This window comes from Scyliorhinus torazame, chromosome 9 (genome assembly GCF_047496885.1).
Source record: "Scyliorhinus torazame isolate Kashiwa2021f chromosome 9, sScyTor2.1, whole genome shotgun sequence".
Lineage (NCBI taxonomy): Eukaryota > Metazoa > Chordata > Chondrichthyes > Carcharhiniformes > Scyliorhinidae > Scyliorhinus > Scyliorhinus torazame.
Window position 1 is genome coordinate 98814261 of NC_092715.1, and position 24772 is coordinate 98839032.

General features: G+C 48.6%; 1 protein-coding gene across 5 annotated transcripts in view; it reads right to left on the minus strand.

Annotated features, from left to right (window-relative positions):
* mctp1a (multiple C2 domains, transmembrane 1a) overlaps positions 1 to 24772 on the minus strand; it is a 1185582-nt gene that overhangs the window by 755177 nt on the left and 405633 nt on the right. For all 5 annotated transcript variants that reach the window (XM_072516301.1, XM_072516303.1, XM_072516302.1 and 2 more), the window contains one exon: positions 12960 to 13074. In XM_072516301.1, the coding sequence (XP_072372402.1) occupies positions 12960 to 13074 (115 nt within the window). The remainder of the gene's footprint in view (positions 1 to 12959; positions 13075 to 24772) is intronic.

The following is a 24772-nucleotide window of genomic DNA, read 5'->3' on the forward strand; positions in this document are numbered from 1 at the left end:
CCCTTGTGTCAGGTTCTGTGTTGTTGGAGTGTTGTGCAGAGGCTGTGGAAGTGAAATAAATGGTGTTTTGGTGAAAAGGAACTGGACTTTTGACTCTTCATACAACGGTAAATAAAATGTATAACAATGGTAGCAGAGGATGGTTGCTGTGCAAATGTGAAGGATTGAAAGATACAGCTTTTCCTGATCAAACCAAGGAGTGAGTGAGAAGGAAAAAAAGAAGATACATGGCTGAACCCAGGATAAAGATGGTTGGATATCACTATCCTCCCTTATTTTCTGAAAGGGAATCGTACAACCAATGGAGAAGTGCAGTAGTTATGTGGACTACGGTAACTGCCTTGGGAAAGAGAAAACAAGGTATGGCATTGGCTCTTTTTCTACCTTATGACAGTAAAATCCAAAACAAAGTGCTTTCTGAGCTGGAATTGGAGGAGTTAGACTCTGAAGAAGGTCTGGAGACTCTATTACAATATATGGATAAGATTTACAAGAAACATGACTTGTTAAGTGCGTATGAAGCATGGTCGGAATTTGATAAGTTCTGGAAAATAGAGGAATTCTCCATGGAAGACTATATAATGGAATTTGGCAGACTATATAAAAGGCTGCAGAAACACAACCTGGAATTTCCACAGTCTGTGTTGGCCTTTAAATTACTTGACTGTGCTAGAGTGAGCAACATGGATAGGCTCCTGGTTTTGACAGGAGTTCAGTTTATGGATGAGGATACCTTATTTGATCAGATGACAAAAGCTTTAAAGAAGTTTCTGGGGAAACATTCGATTCCGATGGCTCTGATGACTCAAATAGGTCAGCCTGCTATAAAGATGAATATCGAAGATACACTACTAACAGGATGGCGAAATTGTATGGCTACGAACAGGGCCCAAGACTATAGAAGGAGATCGAGACAAGGAAATTATGAAGACAGAAACCCAGTTAGAACTTACAATAGGAATATGAACCCCAGAAATACACGGGGCTTGATAAATCAATGTTTTCGATGTGACTCTCCAAAACGTTATGATAGAGTGTTTGAAGCGACACATGACACGGAAAAGTCAGAAGAGGAAAAAGATAGTGTTCAGAGAGAAGACATTGTCCTATTACCAAGCAGTTTTATGCCGGTAATGAGGGTGTTGATTGCAGAATCCTTCAATTGTGCTGTATTGGACAGTGGCTGCACATCTACTGTGTGTGGAATTGACTGGTTAAAATGTTACCTGGGCTCCTTGAATGTTGAAAGTCGTAACAAGGTTAAGGAATTTGAAAGTTCCACAAGTTTCAGGTTTGGGGATGATAATACTCTGAAGTCGCTGAAAAGAGTGGTGATCCCTTGCAATATTGCTGGAGTGAATCATTTCATTAGCACGGATGTTGTATCAAGTGAGATACCTTTGCTTCTGAGCAGACCATCGATGAAGAAAGCACACATGAAACTGGATATGAAAAAGGATAAGGCAACAGTTTTTGGAAAGACAGTGGACTTACAATTTACAGTCGGGACACTATTGTATTCCATTACTGACAAATAATATTTCAAGTACAGTTGTTAACGATGTGTTAATGGCAGTTGAAAATGGGACTTTTGCTGATAAAAAGCTTGTTGTATTAAAACTGCATAGGCAATTGCACATCCGTCTCCTCGGAAGCTGAAAAATTTATTAAGGGATGCAGGGGTAAGGGATGAAGACTATACTAAACTGATAGAACAGGTTAGTGATTGCTGTGAAGTTTGTAGGAAATACAGAAGGACACCAGCATGACCGATAGTAACCCTACCTTTGGCCAGGGATTTTAACAACATTGTGGCTGTGGACCTTAAGATCTGGGATATGGCCATTTTTCCAAAAGGACAACTACCAAAAGTTGGTACAAAGGTGACATACTTGCCTGAAGGGTCTAGTCAATGGAAGGATGCAACTGTTATTAGAGCAGGGAAGGCAACTGGAAAGTATAAACATAGGTTCAATGTACAGCATTCAGGGGAGGGAGTTAAGACAATGGATTGGGAACACGAAGTTCAAAAATGGATGGCACAGAAACGCAGTGCCAGTTCAGATAGTACATCGGTTAGTGAACAGGTCCGCAGGAAAAGGTCGAGAATTTTGAAAGGACATCCCACAGCAGATAGGAAAGATCAAGCAGTAGCAGTATAGAACAAGTTACCAGGCGGGAGAGGGGACGTAGTTTATCAAGGTCTCGGAACATGAGTAAGACTACGAATACTAATAGGAGTAGAAGCCCACATGCACGTGAGATTTTGGTGGCTTCCAATAAATTATATGAAAAGTTATCAAAGGTGCTAAACAGCTAGAATTGCATAGTTGGAGTGAATTTGGGGTATACACAGAAGTACTGGATAGGGGACAAAGAGCTCTGTCCCACAAATGGATTTGCACGGAAATGGTTCTTCTGGATGAAACCTATAAGGCAAAGGCCAGGCTTTTAAAAAATATATATTTATTCAAATTTTCCAACAGATTTTCAACACCCCCCCCCAAACAAGAAAAAACAAACAAAAACACAACAATCAGAAATTATACATTGGATTTCCCCCATATACAATAACCCCCCAAATAACATTTAAAAGCACAAATAGGGAAAAAAAACACCTTCACCCAAATGCCACCCCAAAAGAAACCCCCCCTCCCTCCCCCCCCTCGCCCCTGGGCTGCTGCTGACCTCCACCTAATGCTCCGCGAGATAGTCTAGGAACGGTTGCCAACGCCTGGCGAACCCCTGCACAGACCCTCGCAAGGCAAACTTTATCCTCTCCAGCTTGATGAACCATGCCATGTCATTGATCCAAGCTTTCACATCAGGGGGCTTCGCATCTTTCCATAGTGGCAAAATCCTCCGCCGGGCTACCAGGGACGCAAAGGCCAGAATACCAGCCTCTTTCGCCTCCTGCACTCCCGGCTCGTCCGATACCCCAAATAATGCTAATCCCCAGCTTGGGTTGACCCGGGCGTTCACCACCTTGGACATAGTCCTCGCAAAACCCCTCCAAAACCCATCCAGCGCCAGGCACGACCAGAACATATGGACGTGATTTGCCGTGCTCCCCGAGCACCTCCCATATCTGTCCTCCACCCCAAAGAACCTACTCAACCTCGCCCCTGTCATGTGCGCTCTGTGAGTAACTTTGAACTGTATTAGGCTGAGCCTGGCGCAAGAGGAGGAAGAATTAACCCTACTCAGGGCATCAGCACACAGACCCTCATCTATCTCCTCCCCAAGCTCCTCCACCCACTTGCCCTTTAACTCCTCCACCGAGGCCTCCTCCTCTTCCTTCAGCTCCTGGTAAATCGCCGAAACCTTGCCTTCTCCAACCCATACACCCGAAATCACCCTGTCCTGAATCCCACGTGCCGGAAGCAGCGGGAATTCCCTCACCTGCCACCTCACAAACGCCCTCACTTGCATGTCCCTGAAAGCATTTCCCGGGGGTAGCCCAAAATTCTCCTCCAGCGCCCTGAGGCTCACATCCCCTCCTCCCCCGCTGGGGGCTCAGACCTGTACAGATCCCCATACAAGTCCCTAAATACCTTGTTTATTCTCACAGCACTCCGCACCGTATTCCCCCCTCTATCCTTGACACCACCAATCTCCCTCGCTGCCTCCCTCTTATGAAGCTGATGTGCCAGCATCCAACTTGCCTTCTCCCCATCCTCATACGCCGCCCCCTGCCCTTTCCTACACTGTGCCTCTGCTTTCCCCGTGGTCAACAGGTCAAATTCCATCTGGAGGCTCCGTCGCTCCCTAAGTAGCCCCTCCTCGGGGGCCTCTGCATACCTCCTGTCCACCCTTAAAATCTCCCCCACCAACCTCTCCCTCTCCCTCCCCTCTCTCTTCTCCCTGTGAGCCCAAATGGAGGTTAGCTCTCCCCTGACCACCGCCTTCAACGACTCCCAAACTACCCCCACCTGCACCTCCCCGTTGACGTTGGCCTCCAAGTATCTTTCAATGCACCCCCGCACCCGCCCGCACACCTCCTCCTCCGCCAACAGTCCCACATCGAGGCGCCACAGCGGGTGCTGGTCCCTCTCCTCCCCCAACTCCAGCTCCACCCAATGCGGGGCATGGTCTGAGATGGCTATGGCCGAATATTCCGTTCCCTCCACTTTCGGGATTAGCGCTCTACTCAAAATGAAAAAGTCATTCCGGGAGTAGGCTCTATGGACGTGGGAAAAGAAGGAAAATTCCCTGGCCAGCGGCCTGGCAAACCTCCATGGATCCACACCCCCCATCTAGTCCATAAACCCCCTTAGCACCTTGGCCGCAGCCGGCCTCTTACCTGTCCTTGTCCTAGAGCGGTCCAGTGCTGAGTCCAGCACCGTGTTGAAGTCCTCCCCCCCAATATCAAGCTTCCTACCTCCAGATCCGGAATCCGACCCAACATGCGTTTCATAAATCCGGCATTATCCCAATTCAGGGTATATACGTTAACCAGTACCACCCGCACCCCCTGCAACCTACCACTCACCATGACATATCGTCCTCCATTATCCACTACAATATTCAGTGCCTCGAACGACACCCGCTTCCCCACCAATATTGCAACCCCTCTGTTCTTCGCATCCAGCCCTGAATGAAAGACCTGCCCTACTCATCCCTTTCTCAGCCTAACCTGATCTGCCACCTTCAGATGTGTCTCCTGGAGCATAACCACGTCTGCCTTCAGTCCCTTTAAGTGCGCGAACACCCAGGCCCTCTTGACCAGCCCGTTCAGGCCCCTCACATTCCAAGTTATCAGCCAGATCGGGCGGCTACTCGCCACCCTCCCCTGCCAACTAGCCATCTCCTTTTCTAGGCCAGCCACGTGCCCGCACCTCCCACACCCTCCAGTCCCCCAGGCGGCGGACTCCCGCCCCGACTACCTCTCCTACTTCCAGCTCCCCTTTGGCCAATGCAGCAGCAACTCAGTCCCCCCTCTCCCCCCCCAGACCCCCTCTCTCCCCCTCCCCCCCCTCTTCTCCACCCGCTAGATCCTCATCTAGCCATTTTGCTCCCCCTATGACACTCCTGTAAGTCAGCTAACTCCTTCTGACCCCGGCCTCTCCCGCCATTCCATCGACCCCCCAGTGTGAGAATCCCCCCACCCCTTGGCAGTCAGTGTGCGCTCCTCTCTAGCATTGCCCTTCCCCCCGGCCCCGCCCCCATCCTTCCCTAACGCGGGGAAAAAAAACGCGTTTTCCTGAGCTGGCCCCGCCCCCTCTGGCGGCGCTCCTTTTTGCGGCCTTACCCCCACTCTTCCTCCGCGGGGCCCTGCCCCTCCAACTCGACGCCCACACTCTCCCACAGCCCCCACATCAAATCCATTCACCCATCCCCACCCAGCACCAAAACAAAAAGAACATTCCCCAAACGCAATAAACACAGTAAACATCCCCCCACGACAAACCCTCAGTTTGAGTCCAACCTTTCAGTCTGGATAAAGTTCTATGCCTCATCAGGCGTTTCAAAATAATGGTGCCGATCTTGGAACGTGACCCACAATCGCGCTGGCTGCAGCATCCTGAACTTCACCCCCTTCCGCCTTATCCCGGTTAAAACCAGCCCTCTTCTTAGCCACCTCCGCACTCCAGTCCTGGTAAATTCGGATCTCCGTGTTCTCCCGCCTGCTGCTCCGCTCTTTTTTGACCCATCTCAGAACACATTCTCTGTCCATAAAGCGATGGAACCTCACCACTACAGCCCTTGACGGCTCGTTGGCTTTGGGTCTCCTTGTCAGGACCCGATGAGCCCCATCCAGCTCCAGGGGCCTCGGGAAAGCTCCCGCGCCCATCAGCGAATTGAGCATCGTGCTCATATATGCCCCAGCATCGGGCCCCTCCACTCCTTCAGGGAGACCCAGAATCCAAAGATTCTTCCTCCTCGACCTATTCTCCAGGTCCTCAAATTTTTCCGCCCACCTCTTGTGCAGCGCCTCATGCACCTTCACCTTCACCGCCAGGCCCAAGATCCCGTCCTCGTTCTCCGAGGCATTTTGCGGCACCTCCTGCCCCTTGGGCCTTCTGGGTCTCCACAAGCTTCTCAATCGCCGCCTTCATTGGCGCCAGCATTTCTGTCCTCAACTCCTCAAAGCAGCGTTTAAGAAACTCCTGCTGCTCCTGCGACCACTGTGCCCACGCTGCTTGGTCTCCACCCGCCGCCAGTTTGCTTTTCCTCCCTCGTACTTTCCGCTGCACCAGGATCACTTTTTTAACTGCTCCAGTCCTGGTCTAATCCATATACTGTCGGGGGGATCTTGCTTTCACCTTCCCACACTGGAAGCCATCGAACAACTGACGTTGGGGCCCCTCTGAAGAGCCCAAAAGTCCATTTCCGGCGGGAGCTGCTTAACGTGCGACCTACCTAGGCACAGCCGCAACTGGAAGTCCGGCAAAGGCCAGGCTTGTGCCAAGGGGATTTGAAGAAAGCTTAGAAGATCAGGATCTAAGGGTAGATTCACCAACAGCAGGAAAGGTTAATTTTAAAGATCTTCTTTTAGCCACAAAGGCATTGGAATGCAAATCTATAGATATGAAAGCTGCCTTCTTGCAGGAATCGACCTCAATTCACCTGAGGAAGGAGCAGTGCTCCAAATGCTAGTGATTTGAAACAAACTTGTTGGACTTTAACCTGGTGTTGTAAGACTTCATACAGAATTATAAAATTCTGCAAATCAAGAGAAACAAAGCAAAAAGGAATCCTGATTTTCAGGAAGCAAGTGAAAAGGTGCAAAGATTATATTTCAGATCCATTCTTATGTGATTAAGTTTAATGTTATGGTTGATGAATGTGAATGCTTTTAAGGCATAATCAATATGCAGATTTAATGCAGTCTGTTATAAAGCAGATGTCACTGCGTACCAATGGAGTAATTGATAACATCATTACATTGGCCTGACAACAGGATTAATAACTATGTATCTAACATTACTCTGAAACAACTCAAAATAAGTTAATTGAATTTATTTTACTGTGCCAAAGCTATCAATGTTAATTAAGCAGAAGTTCATTGTTTACTTCCGTACTTACGCAGTAAATGCTGAAAATTCTCATTATTGATGGGCATCGCAATATTGGAATTTTTACCCACTTCAGACCAATTTACATTTTAAACAGGGGCAGAATTCTCCCCCTGCGGGGGGGGGGCTCCCCACTGAGGAGGCCAATGGGAAACCACAACATGTCTTCCATTCCTGACCTCATTAATCATGCAGTTGGGGAGCTGTATTCTGTAGCAGGGCACGTTTGATTGTGTGGGCCCGTCGTCATATCTGGGTTCCATAGTTAAATGGTGCATATCATCACTGACCCACCATTGAAGAAAGAAGCTGGATCTCTAGGAACCTTCTGAGGGTGGAAGATGGAATTCCACACTGATGTTGAAAGATCCACCTGATAGATGCTCCCTACACCCACTGCCGTGGGGTTTCTGGGTTCAGGGTTGCTGGCGGTCTCCATCCCGAACTTCGGAGGCAGCCCCAAGCATTATTCAGGTGAGTCGTGACTTCTGCACGCCACATTGTTCCAGATGTAGAAACATAAAAAATAGGAGCAGGAGGAGGCCATTCGGCACTTCAACTCTGCTCCACCACTCATTATGATCATGGCTGACCATCCAACTCAATAGCCTTATCCCACTTTCCCCCATATCCTTTGAACCCCTTCACCATAAGCGCTATATCTAACTGCTTCTTGAAAACATGCAATGATTTTGGACTCAATTACTTTCTGTGGTAGAGAATTCCACAGGCTCACCACTCTCTGGGTGAAGAAATGTGTCCTCATCTCTGTTCTAAATGGTCTACTCCATATCCTCAGACTGTGACCCCTGGTTCTGGACAACCCACCATCAGGAACATCTTTCCTGCATCTACCCTGTCTAGTCCTGTTAGAATTTTATAGGTTTCCATGCGATCCCTCCACATTCTTCTGAACTCCAGCAAATGGGCAGCACAGCAGCACAGTGGTTAGCACAGTTGCTTCACAGCACCAGGGTCCCAGGTTCGATTCCCGGCTTGGGTCACTGACAGTGCGGAGTCTGCATGTTCTCCCCGTGTCTGAGTGGGTTTCCCCCGGGTGCTCTGGTTTCCTCCCACAAGTCCCGAAAGACGTGCTGTTAGGTGAATTGGACATTCTGAATTCTCCCTCTGTGTACCTGAACAGGCGCCGGAGTGTGGCGACTGGAGGATTTTCACAGTAACTTCATTGCAGTGTTAACGTAAGCCGACTTGCGACAATAATGAAGATTATGACAATCCTAACTGATTCAATCTCTCCTCATACATCAGTCACGCCATCCCAGGAATCAGCATGTTAAACCTTCACTGCACTCCTTCGAGAGCAAGAACATCCTTCCTCAGATAAGGAGAGCAAAACTGCACACAATATTCCAGGTGTAGCCTCACCAAGGCCATGTATAATTGCAGCAAGACATCCTTGCTCCTGGAATCGAATCCTCTCACAAAAAGGCCAGCATACGATTTGCCTTTTTCACCACCTGATGAACCAGCATGCTTACCTTCAATGACTGGTGTACGAGGACACTCAGGTCTTATTGCACGTTCCCCTCTCCGGATTTTGGCCATTCAGATAATAATCTGCTTTCTCGTTCTTCCTATCAAAGTGGATAACCTCACATTTCTCCAAATTATTCTTCATCTGCCATTCATATGCCCACTCACTCAACTTATCCAAATCACACTGAGGGATCTCTGCATCCCCCTCACAACTCACCCTTCCATCCAACCTGGTACCATCTTCAAATTTGGAGATATTACATTTTGTTCTTTCATCTCAATCATTAATGTATATTGTGAATAGCTGGGGTTCTCGCACCAATCCCTGCGGTACCCCACTGGTCACTGCCTGCCAATTCCGACTCTTTGTCTCTTGTCTGCCAACCAGTTTTCTATCCACCTCAATACACTACCCCTAATCTCATGCACTTTAATTTTACACGCTAATCTCTTATGCAGGACTTTGTCATAAGCCTTCGAAAAGTCCAAATATACCACATCCAATGTACCCTTCGCCTATTCAACGAGTTACATCCTTGAAGAATTCCAGTAGATTTGTCAAGCATGATTTCCCCTTCATAAATCCATATTGACTCTGTCCGATCTCCTGCCACTGTTTTCGAAGTGCTCTGCTATAAAATCTTTGATAATGGATTCTAGAATTTTCCCCACTCCTGACGTCAGGCTTACTGATTTATAATGCTCTGTTTTCTCTCTACCTCCCTTTTTAAATAGTGGGGTTACATTAGCTACCTTCCAATCTGCAGGAACTGTTCCAGAGTCTGTAGAATCCTGGAAATTAATCACCAATACATCCACTATTTCTAGAACCACTGTCTTAAGTACTGGGATGTAGATTATCAGCCCCTGAGGATTTCTCAGCCTTCATTCCCATCAATTTCTCCAACACTATTTCTCTACTACTGATCTCCTTCAGTTCCTCCCGCTCACTAAACCCGATATTTCCCAACATTTTGGATATCTGATTTGTGTCCTCATTTGTGAAGACAGAACCAAAGTATGTGTTTAGTTGCTCAACCATTTTTTTGTCCCCCATTATACATTCCCCTGTTTCTGATTGTAAGGGATCTACATTTGTCTTCACTAATCTTTTGCTGTTCATGTACCTATAGAAACTTTACAGTCAGTTTTTTTGTTCGCTGGAAGCTTACACTCGTACTGTATTTTCCCCTTCTTAATCAATCCCTTGTTCCTTCTTTGCTGAATTTTAAATTGCTCCAAATCCTCAGACCTGTTTTTTTGTGACCAATTTATATGCTTCCTTGGATCAAACACTATCTCCAATTTCCCTTGTAAGCCATTGATTGGCCACCTTTTCCATTTTACTTTTCTGCCAGACAGGAATAACTAATTGTTGCAGTTCACCCATGCGCTCCTTGAATGTTTGCCATTGCCTATCCACTGTCACCCCTTTGAGTAATGTTCCTCAATCGATCATAGGTCAACTCACACCTCACCATAATAATTTCCTTTATTAAGATTCAGGGCCCGGGGCTCAGAATTAACTCCTTCACTCTCGACGTTGATGAAATATTCTATCCTATTATGGTGATTCATCCCCAAGGGGTCTCGCACAACTAGATTGCCAATGATTCCGTTCTCATTACACAGTACCCAGTCTAGGATGGCCTGCTCTCTAGTTGGTTCCTCAACATATTGATCCAGAAAACCATCCTGCATACACTCCAGGAATTCCACCCCTACGGTATTGTGGCTAATTTGATTTTTCCAATCTATGTGCAGATTTAAATCACCCATAATTACAGATGTTCCTTTATGCATGCATCTCTAATTTCCTGTTTAATGCCATTCCCAACATCCTCACTGCAGTTTGGGGGTCCATATTGATGGCCACTAATGATTTTGCTCCTTGGTGTTTCTCAGCTCCACCCATACAGATTCCACATTGTCAGAGCGAATATCCTTCCTCACTAGTGCATTAATTTCCTCTTTAACCAGCATTGCCACTCCAGCACCTTTTCCTTTTTTCTGTCCTTCCTAAATACTGAATACTCGTGGACATTCAGTTCCCATTCCTCGTCATTCTGCAGCCATGCCCCTGTAATCCCGATGACATATTATTATCTAAATAATTTACGTCTATTTGCACGATTAGTTCATCTGTTTTATTGCAAATGCTCTGCGCATTAAGGCATAAAGACTTTAAGTTTGCCTTTTTAACATTACTTGTCTCACTCCCAATGTTTTTCACTGTGGTCCTGTTTGAATCTGGCCCTTGGTTTCTCTGCCTTTCACTTTTCTTATTCCCCGTTCTGTCTTTTGTTTTTTCCTTGTTTCCTTCTCCTCTGACTCCTTGCAGAGGTTCTCATCCCCCTGCCATTTTAGTTTAAACCTTCCCCAACCACTCTAGCAAATACTCCCCCTAGGACATCTGTCCGGTCCTGCCCAGTTTGCACTGGTCCCACCTCCCCGGAACGGTTTCCAATGACCCAGAAATCTGAAACCCATCTCATCATCTCTTCACACCATCTCTTCAGCCACGTATTCATAGGAGCCGTGCAGCACATAAAAGGCTCTTCAGCCCATCGAGTTTGCAGCAACAATAACTATGCCTAATGTCATGCTAATCCCACTTACCAACATTTGTCCCGTACGACACTCTGAATGAATTTTCTCAAATCCCTCGGAATCTCACGCCCTCACCCTAAAACTCTGTCCCCTTGTGATTAACCCCTCAGCCAAGGGTAACAGCTGCTTCCTATTTACTCTGTCCAAACCCCTCAATCTTATACACTTCAATCATATTTCTCCCTCAGCCTTCTTTGCCCTAAAGAAAACAATCCAAGTCTACCCATTCTCTCCTTAGCTCAGATTGCTCCATCCCAGGCAATATCCTGTGAAATCTCCTCTGTACCCCATCCAGTGCAATCGCCTCCTTCCTATAGTGAGGTGACCAGAACTGCACGCAGTACTCCAGTTGTCACCGAAGCAACATTCTTTCCAGCTCCAACATAACCTCCTTGCTCCCAGGGGATTGGAAACACGCTAATGTGATGCCTTAAAAAGAGGGAGAGGCAAAACGTAGGAAACTATAGACTCTGTGGTGGGGAAGTTGCTGGAATCAATCATTGTGGAGGAGATAACTGAACATTTGAAAAGACAAAGCACAATCCATCAGTGTCAGCATGGTTTTATAAAGGTTAGGTTTTGTAAAGCTTAAGAAAGCAGGATTAGGCTATTGAGTTGGATGATCAGCCATGATCGTGATGAATGGCGGAGCAGGCTCAAAGGGCCAAAGGCCTCCTTCTGCTCCTATCTTCTATGTAACTATGTATCCCATTTGATGACATTTAATGTGTAAATGTTAAGGACAAAAATGTAACCATGGGCGAAATTCTCCGGAAACAGCGCGATGTCCGCCGACTGGCGCCCAAAACGGCGCAAATCAGACGGGCATCGCACCGCCCCAAAGGTGCGGAATGCTCTGCATCTTTGAGGGCCGAGCCCCAACCTTGAGGGGCTAGGTCGGCGCCGGACGTATTTCCGCCCCGCCAGCTGGCGGAAAAGGCCTTTGGTGCCCCGCCAGCTGGCGCGGAAATGACATCTCCAGGCGGCGCATGCGCGGGAGCGTCAGCGGCCGCTGACAGCTTCCCACGCATGCGCAGTGGAGGGAGTCTCTTCTGCCTCCGCCATGGTGGAGGCCGTGGTGGAGGCGGAAGGGAAAGAGTGCCCACACGGCACGGGCCCGCCCGCGGATCGGTGGGCCCCGATCGCGGGCCAGGCCACCGTGGGGGCACCCCCCGGGGCCAGATTGCCCCGCACTCCCCCCCCAGGACCCCGGAGCCCGCCCGCGCCGCCTTGTCCCGCCGGTAAGGTCGGTGGTTTAATTTACGCCGGCGGGACAGGCATTTTAGCGGCGGGACTTCGGCCCATCCGGGCCGGAGAATCGCGCGGGGGGGCCTGCCAACCGGCGGGGGTCGGAGAATCTCGCCCCATATTTCCATACTATACTCAAGATTACTGAAACACTCCAATTTGGCAACTATTCAATTTGTCTTAAAAAAACACCAGTATTTACTGTCATCGTGCATTCAGTTTTGAAATATTCCAGTGCAATTCTTTTATTAATCAAAACTGATTCCCTCAAGGTACTTCTTGAACTGACAACACTGTTGGGAGTAATATAAGTAACATACTGAACACTTTACCATGGAATATGTACAGCAGTTTTGACTGTCACACTGACGACTCATAACTTCAACAATTAGGATTTTATATAAAGCTTTTAACATAGAAAAATACGTGAATTTATCCAGACAGTGTCACTCATGAAACTAAAAATCGCATTATGCCAGCTCTCCATTCTACTCAAGAAGCATTGCTTATGGTGCATTGTGATTTTCTTTTAAATCAATAAAGGTTTGCTGGGAATCTGGGCAGAACTTCAAGCCAATTACTTACCTCCACGATCTCGTATTGCTAGATTCTGACCACCTTTTAGCAGAATATTCAGTTGGTACATTCCTGCGTTTGCTGAAGGGAGGTCTGTATTACTTGATCCAATTACTTGACACTTCTGGGCAAAAGAAAATGAGAAAGAAGTGATGTCATTTGAAAGTCTTTGATTGAGATACTGAAAAAAATTGCTTTGAAAGTAGCAATAAGATTTCTGTTACTTTCTCATTTCACTTTTAGCAGTGTCCCTACAGTATGAATTATTTCCAGCAGGGAAAGCCCTGTTCTATAATGCTGATCTAAAGCTTAAGAGAGAAGTGGGAGAAATCTGGTATTGCTTTCCTTCGCAATTTCCCTCCTTCCATGAGAGAAAACAGATTATATTATTCTCTAAGTCTGAATGAAGACTGAAGACTTACAGTTAACACAAGCTCTTTATTCAAAGGGTTCATTCTGCTTCCAGAGCTCAACTAGATGTAAAACAGTCAAGAGGGATCACCAGTGAAACTAAGGTAAACTGCCTATGCTGAGCTGTCTCTGTGTGCTGCTGCTCACTAGCTCTGTGCTTCTCAAAGAGGCTGATCCTACCTTGGGCTCGACCCTTTATACCCGTCTCTGATGCTGCCCTCTGGTGGTGCTGTAACTGTTACATCTGTGCTGCAGTCCCTGGTGCATGTGCAGATGTATGTACAGATGTACAGATCATGACATCTCCCCCTTTTGAGTTGATATGTTTCCTAAACTGACCACAAGAAAACTGTACATAACAAATGGTGAGAATAAGCAAATCTGCACACTGCAAAAATGATAAAGTAATACAGAAACAATTAACAGTATTATGAGTCCATCGTTAGAAATGTTCATATTCGTGTTGTGGGTGTGCTGAAGTGTTGTTACAAATCCAGCCGGTGACTTCCGGGTGCGGCGATGACCAGCTAAGTCGCACGTTTCGGCAGCTCCCGGTGGAACGGACTTTTGGGCTCTTAATAGGAGCCCCAACGGCAATTTTAACGGCTAAAAACACTGTGCGGTAAACCAGAAGGGAATCCCCCCTGGACACGGATGGAAAAAGGAGAGGAAAGTGGCCAGATTGTGGTGGATCCTTTAGAGCAGCGGCAAGGAAGGCAAGCAAAAACCAAGATGGCGTTGGAAGGTGGCAGTTTAATATGGGGCCCTGAACAACACGAGTTTTTGAAACGCTGCGTGGACGAGCTTAAAAAGGAGATGAAGAAGGAGCTGTTGGCCCCGATATTACAGGCGATTGAAGGGCTAAAAGATGAGCAAAAGACCCAGGAGCGGGAGCTTCGGGTCGTGAAGGCAAAGGCTGCCGAGAACGAGGACGATATACAGGGCCTGGTGGTGAAGACGGAGATGCACGAGGCACACCATAAACGATGTGTGGAAAGGCTGGAGGTGCTGGAGAATAATGCGAGGAGGAAGAATTTAAGGATTCTTGGTCTTCCTGAAGGTGCAGAAGGGGCGGACGTCGGGGCATATGTGAGCACGATGCTGCACTCGTTGATGGGATCGGAGGCCCCGACGGGTCCGCTGGAGGTGGAGGGAGCCTATCGAGTTATGGCGCGAAGACCGAGGGCTGGAGAAATTCCTCGAGCCATAGTGGTGAGATTCCTCCGTTTCAAGGACAGAGAGATGGTCCTAAGATGGGCAAAGAAAACTCGGAGCAGCAGATGGGAGAATGCGGTGATCCGCGTATATCAAGACTGGAGTGCGGAGGTGGCGAGAAGGAGGGCGAGCTTTAATCGGGCCAAGGCGGTGCTTCATAAAAAGATCAAATTTGGAATGCTGCAGCCGGCAAGACTGTGGGTCACATATCAAGGGAAGCACCACTACTTTGAAACGGCGGATGAGGCATGGACATTTATTGTTGAAGAGAAATTGGAATGAGTGGGTTATTAAAAAAGAACGTTTGAGACAAAGTGGTGGGGCGAATATGGGGGGCGTAAAGGGGGGAAAAAGGGGGGAGAGATGATTTTTATGTTGTTAATCCTGCGACCTGGTAACTTTTCTCTCTTCCACAGGTTGTGGGGGAGGGAGGAAGGTAGGTGGAGGAGTTGGGGGCGTTGGCCATTGGGGGCGGGGCCAAAAGGGAAGCGCGGGCTTTGTTCCCGCGCTATGATAATTATGGCGGGAATAGGGAAGCAGGAAGGAGGGGGCGTCGCACGGTGCGAGCCGAGGTCACGGGTTGAAGCCGAGGTCGGCCAGAGTTTGCTGACTTCTGGGAGCAACATGGGGGGTGTAACTACGCTAGTGGGGGATCTAGCGGGGGGGTGGGAGGGGGGATTTACTGGGTTGCTGCTGCTGGGGAGAAGGGGGAGCTGGTATGGGGTGGGGTGGGCGGGGCGGGGGGGCACCGCCTGGGGGGGACACAGCTGCGTGGGAACCGGGTGAGGAGCTGGGTAAAAAGGGATGGCTAATCGACAAGGGGGAGGGGGTAAAGAGCCCCCCAACCCGGCTGATCACGTGGAATGTGAGAGGGCTGAACGGGCCGATAAAGAGGGCACGGGTACTCGCACACCTAAAGACGCATTTGAAACTGATAGACCAGGTTAGACTACGCAAAGGATGGGTGGGGCAGGTGTTTCATTCGGGGCTAGATGCAAAAAACAGGGGGGTGGCTATATTAGTGGGGAAGCGGGTAATGTTTGAGGCAAAGACCATAGTGGCGGATAGTGGGGGCAGATACGTGATGGTGAGTGGCAAATTACAGGGGGAGGCGGTGGTCTTAGTGAACGTATATGCCCCGAACTGGGATGATGCCAACTTTATGAGGCGCATGTTAGGACGTATCCCGGACCTAGAGGTGGGGAAGTTGGTAATGGGTGGAGATTTTAACACGGTGCTGGAACCAGGACTGGACAGATCGAGGTCCAGGACTGGAAGGAGGCCGGCAGCAGCCAAGGTGCTTAAAGACTTTATGGAGCAGATGGGAGGAGTAGACCCATGGAGATTTAGTAGACCTAGGAGTAAGGAGTTTTCGTTTTTCTCCTATGTCCACAAAGTTTATTCGCGAATAGACTTTTTTGTTTTGGGAAGGGCGTTGATCCCGAAGGTGAGGGGGACGGAGTATATGGCTATAGCTATCTCGGATCACGCTCCACATTGGGTGGACTTGGAGATAGGGGAGGAAAACGAACGGCGTCCACCCTGGAGAATGGACATGGGACTAATGTCAGATGAGGGTGTGTGTCTAAGGGTGAGGGGGTGTATTGAAAAGTACTTGGAACTCAATGATAATGGGGAGGTCCAGGTGGGAGTGGTCTGGGAGGCGCTGAAGGCAGTGGTTAGAGGGGAGCTGATATCAATCAGGGCACATAAAGGAAAGCAGGAGAGTAGGGAACGGGAGCGGTTGCTGCAAGAACTTCTGAGGGTGGACAGGCAATATGCGGAGGCACCGGAGGAGGGACTGTACAGGGAAAGGCAAAGGCTACACGTAGAATTTGATTTGTTGACTACGGGTACTGCAGAGGCACAGTGGAGGAAGGCACAGGGTGTACAATACGAATATGGGGAGAAGGCGAGCAGGTTGCTGGCCCACCAATTGAGGAAAAGGGGTGCAGCGAGGGAAATAGGGGGAGTGAGGGATGAGGAGGGAGAGATGGAGCGGGGAGCGGAGAGAGTGAATGGAGTGTTCAAGGCATTCTATGAAAGATTATATGAAGCTCAGCCCCCGGATGGGAAGGAGAGAATGATGTGTTTTCTGGACCAGCTGGAATTTCCTAAGGTGGAGGAGCAGGAAAGGGTGGGACTGGGAGCACAGATCGAAATGGAGGAAGTAGTGAAAGGAATTAGGAGCATGCAGGCGGGGAAGGCTCCGGGACCGGATGGATTCCCAGTTGAATTTTACAGGAAATATGTGGACTTGCTCGCCCCGCTACTGATGAGAACCTTTAATGAGGCGAGGGAAAGGGGACAGCTGCCCCCGACTATGTCAGAGGCAACGATATCGCTTCTCCTAAAGAAAGAAAAAGACCCGCTGCAATGCGGGTCCTATAGGCCTATTTCCCTCCTGAATGTAGACGCTAAGATTCTGGCCAAGGTAATGGCAATGAGGATAGAGGATTGTGTCCCGGGGGTGGTCCATGAGGACCAAACTGGGTTTGTGAAGGGGAGACAGCTGAATACGAATATACGCAGGCTGCTAGGGGTAATGATGATGCCCCCACCAGAGGGGGAAGCGGAGATAGTGGTGGCGATGGATGCCGAGAAAGCATTTGATAGAGTGGAGTGGGATTATTTGTGGGAGGTGTTGAGGAGATTTGGCTTTGGAGATGAGTATATTAGATGGGTACAGCTGCTGTATAGGGCCCCGATGGCGAGCGTGGTCACGAATGGACGGGGGTCTGCATATTTACGGCTCCATAGAGGGGCGAGGCAGGGATGTCCTCTGTCCCCATTATTGTTTGCACTGGCGATTGAGCCCCTGGCAATAGCATTGAGGGGTTCCAGGAAGTGGAGGGGAGTACTCAGGGGAGGAGAAGAACACCGGGTATCTCTGTATGCGGACGATTTGTTGTCGTATGTGGCGGACCCGGCGGAGGGGATGCCAGAGATAATGCAGATACTTGGGGAGTTTGGAGAATTTTTAGGATATAAACTGAACATGGGGAAAAGTGAGTTGTTTGTGGTGCATCCAGGGGGGCAGAGCAGAGAAATAGAGGACTTACCGCTGAGGAAGGTAACAAGGGACTTTCGCTACTTGGGGATCCAGATAGCCAAGAATTGGGGTACATTGCACAGGTTAAATTTAACGCGGTTGGTGGAACAGATGGAGGAGGACTTCAAGAGATGGGACATGGTATCCCTGTCACTGGCAGGGAGGGTGCAGGCGGTTAAAATGGTGGTCCTCCCGGGATTCCTTTTTGTGTTTCAGTGCCTCCCGGTGGTGATCACGAAGGCTTTTTTCAAAAGGATTGAGAAGAATATCATGAGTTTTGTGTGGGCCGGGAAGACCCCGAGAGTGAGATGGGGATTTTTGCAGCGTAGTAGGGATAGGGGGGGACTGGCACTACCGAGCCTAAGTGAGTACTACTGGGCCGCCAATATCTCAATGGTATGCAAGTGGATGGGAGAAGAGGAGGGAGCGGCGTGGAAGAGATTGGAGCGGGTGTCCTGCAGGGGGACTAGCCTACAAGCTATGGTGACGGCGCCGTTGCCGTTCTCACCGAAGAAATACACCACAAGCCCGGTGGTGGTGGCTACTCTGAAAATCTGGGGGCAGTGGAGACGGCATAGGGGTAAGACGGGAGCCTCGGGGTGGTCACCGATAAGAAATAACCATAGGTTTGCTCCGAGGAGAATGGATGGGGGATTTGGAACATGGCAAAGAGCAGGAGTAACACAATTGAGAGATCTGTTTGTAGATGGGACGTTTGCAAGTCTGGGAGCGCTGACCGAAAAATATGGGTTGCCCCAAGGGAATGCATTCCGGTATATGCAACTCAGGGCTTTTGCGAAGCAACAGGTGAGGGAATTCCCGCAGCTCCCGACGGAGGAGGTGCAGGACAGAGTGATCTCAAAGACATGGGTGGGGGACGGTAAGGTATCAGATATATATAGGGAAATGAGGGACGAGGGGGAGATTATGAAAGATGAGCTGAAAGGGAAATGGGAAGAGGAGCTGGGGGAGGAGATTGAGGAGGAGCTGTGGGCTGATGCCCTAAGTAGGGTAAACTCATCGTCCTCGTGTGCCAGGCTAAGCCTGATACAATTTAAGGTGTTACACAGGGCGCATATGACTGGAGCACGGCTCAGTAAATTTTTTGGAGTAGACGATAGGTGTGCGAGATGCTCGAGAAGCCCAGCGAATCACACCCACATGTTCTGGTCATGTCCGGCACTACAGGGGTTTTGGGTGGGGGTGACAAAGGTGCTTTCGAAGGTGGTGGGGGTCCAGGTCGAACCAAGCTGGGGGTTGGCTATATTCGGGGTTGCAGAGGAGCCGGGAGTGCAGGAGGCGAAAGAGGCTGATGTTTTGGTCTTTGCGTCCCTAGTAGCCCGGCGCAGGATACTGTTGATGTGGAAGGAAGCCAAGCCCCCGGGTGTGGAGACCTGGATAAATGACATGGCAGGGTTTATAAAGTTGGAACGGATTAAGTTCATCCTAAGGGGATCGGCTCAAGGGTTCACCAGGCGGTGGCAACCGTTCGTCGAATACCTCACAGAAAGATAGAGGGAATGGAAAAGAAGAAGACAGCAGCGGGAACCCCCGGAGGAACCAGAAGGACTCTCAGGGATGTTAGTGTATATGTATAATATGTATAGGTTGTTGTTATAGGTAATTGTATATTGGACTGTTGAATTGTATTTTTGGAGAGCATTTATTTGGGACAAGGCAGTTGCCATTTAGTTTTGTTTTTTAATTTTGATGTTGTTTATATATTATTTATTTCTTGCTTAAAACTGGCCATTGTTATTTATATTGTTATATTACTGTGTAAAGGATACACAATGTACTGTCATGGTTGGCCAAAAATTTTGAATAAAATATATTTTTTTTAAAACAAATCCAGCCGGTCGGGTGCCTGACGGCTTCTGCTGGATCGTCGTAATGGTGGAGGTGGGGATGATGGTTTGATGTCATCAAGAGTACTGTCTGGTGTTGTCTGGCTAGGAACGTCCTGTGGACTAATGGACTTGGTCAAGTCCAGTGTGGGAAACACCGGCGTCGTAGGCCGAAGCTTTAACAGATCCCGGCGGTTGTGGTGAAAGAGTACTCCTACCGGCAACTTGACAATGTAGGACCGTGGTGCCTCCTGCCTGATCACCGTGGCTGGCTCAGACCATCCGCCTTCTGGGTCCCTGATCCTGACGATGTCACCCATGTTCAGTGGCTTGAGTGGGATCACATGTTGATCGTAGTATTGTTTTTGTTTGGACCGTAGTACCCGCATTTTGTGGAGTACCAGAGCGTTATCGGGGTCTCGGAATTGAATCGCCGGTAGGGTTGTCCGGATGTTCCTGTGCTGGCGACAGTCCTGAGCTCGATGGGGTTGCGCGGTAGGATAACAGTGCTAGGTTGATGTCCGAGCGTGAATCTGTTGCCTTGCTAATAACCCGTTTAACGATGTGGATATCCTTTTCCACTTTCCCATTTGACTGTGGGTAGTGCGGACTGGACGTTACATGCCGAAAGCTGTAGCGGTCTGAGAACTCTTTCCACTCCCAGCTCGCGAAGCAGGGACCATTCTCTGACATCACCACACGCGGGATTCCATGTCGCGTGAATGTCTCCTGGCACGCCTTGATGACAGATGACGACGTGAGATCATGGAGTTTCATTACCTACGGATAGTTTGAGTAATAGTCCATGATCAAGACATAATCACGCCCTGTGGCATGAAATAGGTCAATGCCCACTTTTGTCCACGGCGCCATTGTGAGTTCGTGTTGCTGCAGTGGTTCTTTAAGCTGTGCGGGTTGATGTCTTTGACAGGAGTCACATGTCATGACCATGTCCGTTATGTCTTGATTCATGCCAGGCCAGTACACAGCCTGTCGTGCTCGCCTTTTGCATTTCTCAATGGCTAGGTGGCCTTCATGAATCTTACGTAGCATCTCGGCGCGGAGTGTGGCCGGAATCACAATCTGCGCATTGCGTAGCAGCAGGCCGTCAACTTCAATCAGTTCTGACTTGACATTCTGAAATTGTGGACATTGTCCCCTCGTCCAACCGTGCTGGAGTAGGTGCAGCACCCTCCGTAAGGTTGCGTCTTTCTGCGTCTCCTGTCGGATTAGGCAAAGCTTCTCATCCGAAGCAGGCAAATTCTCCATGCATAACTGTGTTTGAGCCTCAATTTCTCTGATAGGGGCTGACGGTGCATTGTCAGTGCCAATGGATCGGGACAGTGCGTCGGCAATGGCCAGGTCTCGTCCCGGGGTGTATAATAGGGCAAAATCATACCTTTGCAGCTTCATCATGATGCGCTGCAGATGAGGTGTCATGTCATTTAGATCCTTGTCTATGATATGGACCATCTGGTCTGTGGTCTGTTTCCACTATGAACGTGGGCAGGCTATTCACATAGTCATGGAACTTCAGAATCCTAGTGAGGAGTCCAAGACATTCTTTTTCGATCTGTGCATATCTGCACTCAGTTGGGGTCATGGCCCTGGACGCGTATGCCACCGGGACCCAGTCGGACTGGTCGTCCTGTTGGAGGAGAACGGCGCCAATCCTGTCCTGGCTGGCGTCAGTGGAGATCTTGGTGGGTCTGGTTACGTCAAAGAAAGCATGGGTCGGTGCCCTCGTTATTTGTTGTTTGAGATCCACCCATTCATTTTGGTGGCGTTGTGTCCACTCAAACGCAGTGGTCTTTCGTAGGAGATTGCGTAAAGCTGCCGTCCGTGCGGACAGGTTTGGGATGAACCTGCCGAGCAAGTTGACGAAGCCCAGAAATCGTAGCACCGCCTTCTTGTCATGTGGCGTCTTCATGGTCCCGATTGCAGCGATTTTCGCCTCATCGGGGCTGACACCCTGAGATGATATGGTATCACCCAAAAAGGTTACAGACTCCTTCGCAAATGTGCATTTTGCCTGGTTCAGTTCAAACCATATTTATGAATCCTCTGAAACACCTTCTTCAGACGACAGAGGTGTTCTTCTTCAGTGGTGGACCATACGATGATGTCATCCACATAGACTTGGACACCCTCGATGTCCTCGGTCATTTGCTCCATTATCCTGTAGAAAATCTCTGACGCAGAGATAATGCCAAAGGGCATGCGACTGAAGCAGAAACATCCAAATGGCATGTTGAACGTACACAGTAATCTGCTCGAATCATCGAGCTGTATCTGCCAAAACCCCTGTGAGGCATCGAGCTTGGTGAAGATACGAGCATTCACCATCTCAGACGTGACCTCTTCACGCTTGGGGATGGCGTAGTGTTCCCGGCGAATGTTCTGGTTCAGGTCCTTCGGGTCTATGCATATGCGAAGATCTCCAGAAGGTTTCTTAACACAGACAATGGAGCTAACCCAGTCGGCTGTGTGACTCGCGATATGACGCCTTGTGACTGCAGACTGTTGAGTTCCGCTTTCAACTTCTCCCGCAGTGGAATTGGAACCCTCCTGGGTGGCTGAATGACGAGTTTGGCGTCTGTCTTCAGCATGATTTTGTATTGGCAGGGTAAGGTGCCCATGCCTTTGAGTACGTCGGGGTATTCGTGTAGCATGCTGTGGATTTTAGCTTCCAGGCTTGATGGATTCTGGGTGTGCGTGTAGATGCGTTGCACCAGCCGCAGGTCTTTGCAGGCCTGAGCGCCGAACAGTGATGATTTGTTGTCGTCTAGAATCTCAAAGCGTAGCTGCTTGCGTATCGTCTTGCTGTCCACCCGGAGATGGCTCGATCCCTTTGAGGTGATCTGATTGCCATTGTAGTCCTTCAGCCAACATGCAGCGGGTATTATTTCATGGTCTCCTGGAATCGAATGGAGATCCTTACTCGTGAGGAGGTTAGCTGAGGCCCCAGTGTCAAGCTTGAAGACTAATGGAAAGTCATTGACTTGCACAGTCGCAGTCCACTCATTGCTGGAATCAATGCTGTTGACCGGGTGAGGCGTGGCAATTGTTGCGTCATGTTCCTCGATTGTCTCGATCGTGTGCACAACAAGCGAGTTGTCGCAAGCGAGGTTGTCCTCGTCCGAGGAATACTCATCATTGGGTTTTTTGTGCTCCGTTGAATCGATACTTTTTACATTGAAGTTCATGTGTTTCTGTCTAGTTGCCTTCATTAGCAGTGTAGCTCTGCACTGTGACGCAAAGTGATTGTATTTGCCACACTTTAAACATTGTTTTCCAGAAGCTGGACATTGCCCTTTTAAGTGGGCGCGTCCGCAACGGGGAAACGTCATGATGCTGTCCCTCCACACTCGTGCATGCGCAGTAGACCTTTCTTCCGTGTCAAATCTTCGGGAGAACTGCGCATGTGTGTGGCCTGCATCCAGGTTCGCGCGCGCGGGATTGCCGCTAGAGGAGCGCCTTCTGGAAGCCTGGGCCACCATTTTGACGGGCTCGACCTCGTGGTGAAGGCCTTTGTCACGGTAAGTTAACTCCTCATATTCCTCTTTACTTTTTTCATACGTAGAGCATCTTTGCATGGCTGTTTCTAGGGTTAGGTCTTTTCGTTTAAGTAAGGATTTTCTAAGTCCCTCATCAGATATACCATTGACTATCTTGTCTCTGATGAGGGAGTCACGGAGGTTTTCAAAGTTGAGGGTTGAGCTAGAAATTTTAAATCAGTTACAAAACTGCTGAAAGATTCTCCCGGTTTTTGTAAACGCCTGGTGAACTTGAATCTTTCAAATATCTCATTGACTTCAGATTGACAGTGGGTTTCAAATTTTTTGATGATTATTTCCAGCTTGCGCTTGTTCCCCTGCCAGGTAGGTAAAGGAATTATTTATTTCTAGTGCCTGCGGCCCAGCCAGGGATAAGAGCAAGGCTATCTTCCTGGCATCAGACACTGAGGTTAGATCCTTAGCTTCGAGATATATTTTGAACTGTTGTATAAAACGTTTCCAATTGGAATGCATATTACCAGTGGTCTGGAGCAGGCGTGGAGGTTGGATTGGATCCATCGTGCCGATTTGTATCTGAATGGCCCGAATGCTGCGAGGCCTTCCGTGGTCGAATGTCTGGTTTAAGTCCCCTTCTCTTGCTGTTGTCTAGCTAGCTTGCTGAAATCACATCTGGTACCATATGTTATTCTCTAAGTCTGAATGAAGACTGAAGACTTACAGTTAACACATGCTCTTTTTTCAAAGGGTTCGTTCTGCCTCCAGAGCTCAACTAGATGTAAAACAGTCAAGAGGTATGACCAGTGGAACTAAGGTAAACTGCCTATGCTGAGCTGTCTCTGTGTGCTGCTGCTCCCTAGCTCTGTGCTTCTCAAAGAGGCGGATCCTACCTTGGGTTCGACCCTTTATACCCATCTCTGATGCTGCCCTCTAGTGGTGCTGTGACTATTACATCTGTGCTGTAGTCCCTAGTGTATGTGCAGATGTATGTACAGATGGCTACACAGATAACCTCTGCTTGGTGCTTCTGCACAATGACACATCTGAGGTGGTATCACCTCACAAATGGAGAACTCTGGGCACTTTCTGCAAATGAATGAGGCAATATATTAAAAAATAATTTTCTGACACTTTTTCCATCAAACTAGATAATCCTCTGTGTCGGGGTTTGCTTCCACATGCCATTAATATTTCCAGTTACGGCATTCCATTAACAATTGAGCGAAAATCACATTTGTAGTTCCATATAATCAAAGAATCCCTGAAGTGCAGGAGGAGGCCATTCGGCCCATCAAGTTTGCACGGACTTTCCAAAAGAGCACCCCCACCTCGGCACCCCCCCCAGCCCGGTCCCCGCAACCCCACCCAAGCTGCACATCTGTGGACACTAAGGGCAATTCGAGCATGGCCAATCCACCTAACCGGCACATCTTTGGGCGTCGATTGGTGTCATGAAGGCTAACTTATGCAAAGAGTAAATGTACATAGTAGTAGTGTGCTGATATAATTTCCTTTTATATTTGGGGAAAAGGAAAACAAGTTTCCCATAGCTAAATTATATGTAAAAGTGCTAAAGTCATCAGGTGAGTGTCTAATGAAATCAATTGCAAATTGAAAATGTGCTCCAAATGCAAATTAGTTGCTGAAATTTGACTGCTAAATGAACAACTTTGTTTAGCAAATTTCAATTACGAACATTTACGGTGCTTATAGTACATTCCTGTATGCATTATTTTACACAAGCATTTAAAATAAATAGGTCTACGTTCACACAAAAACAGG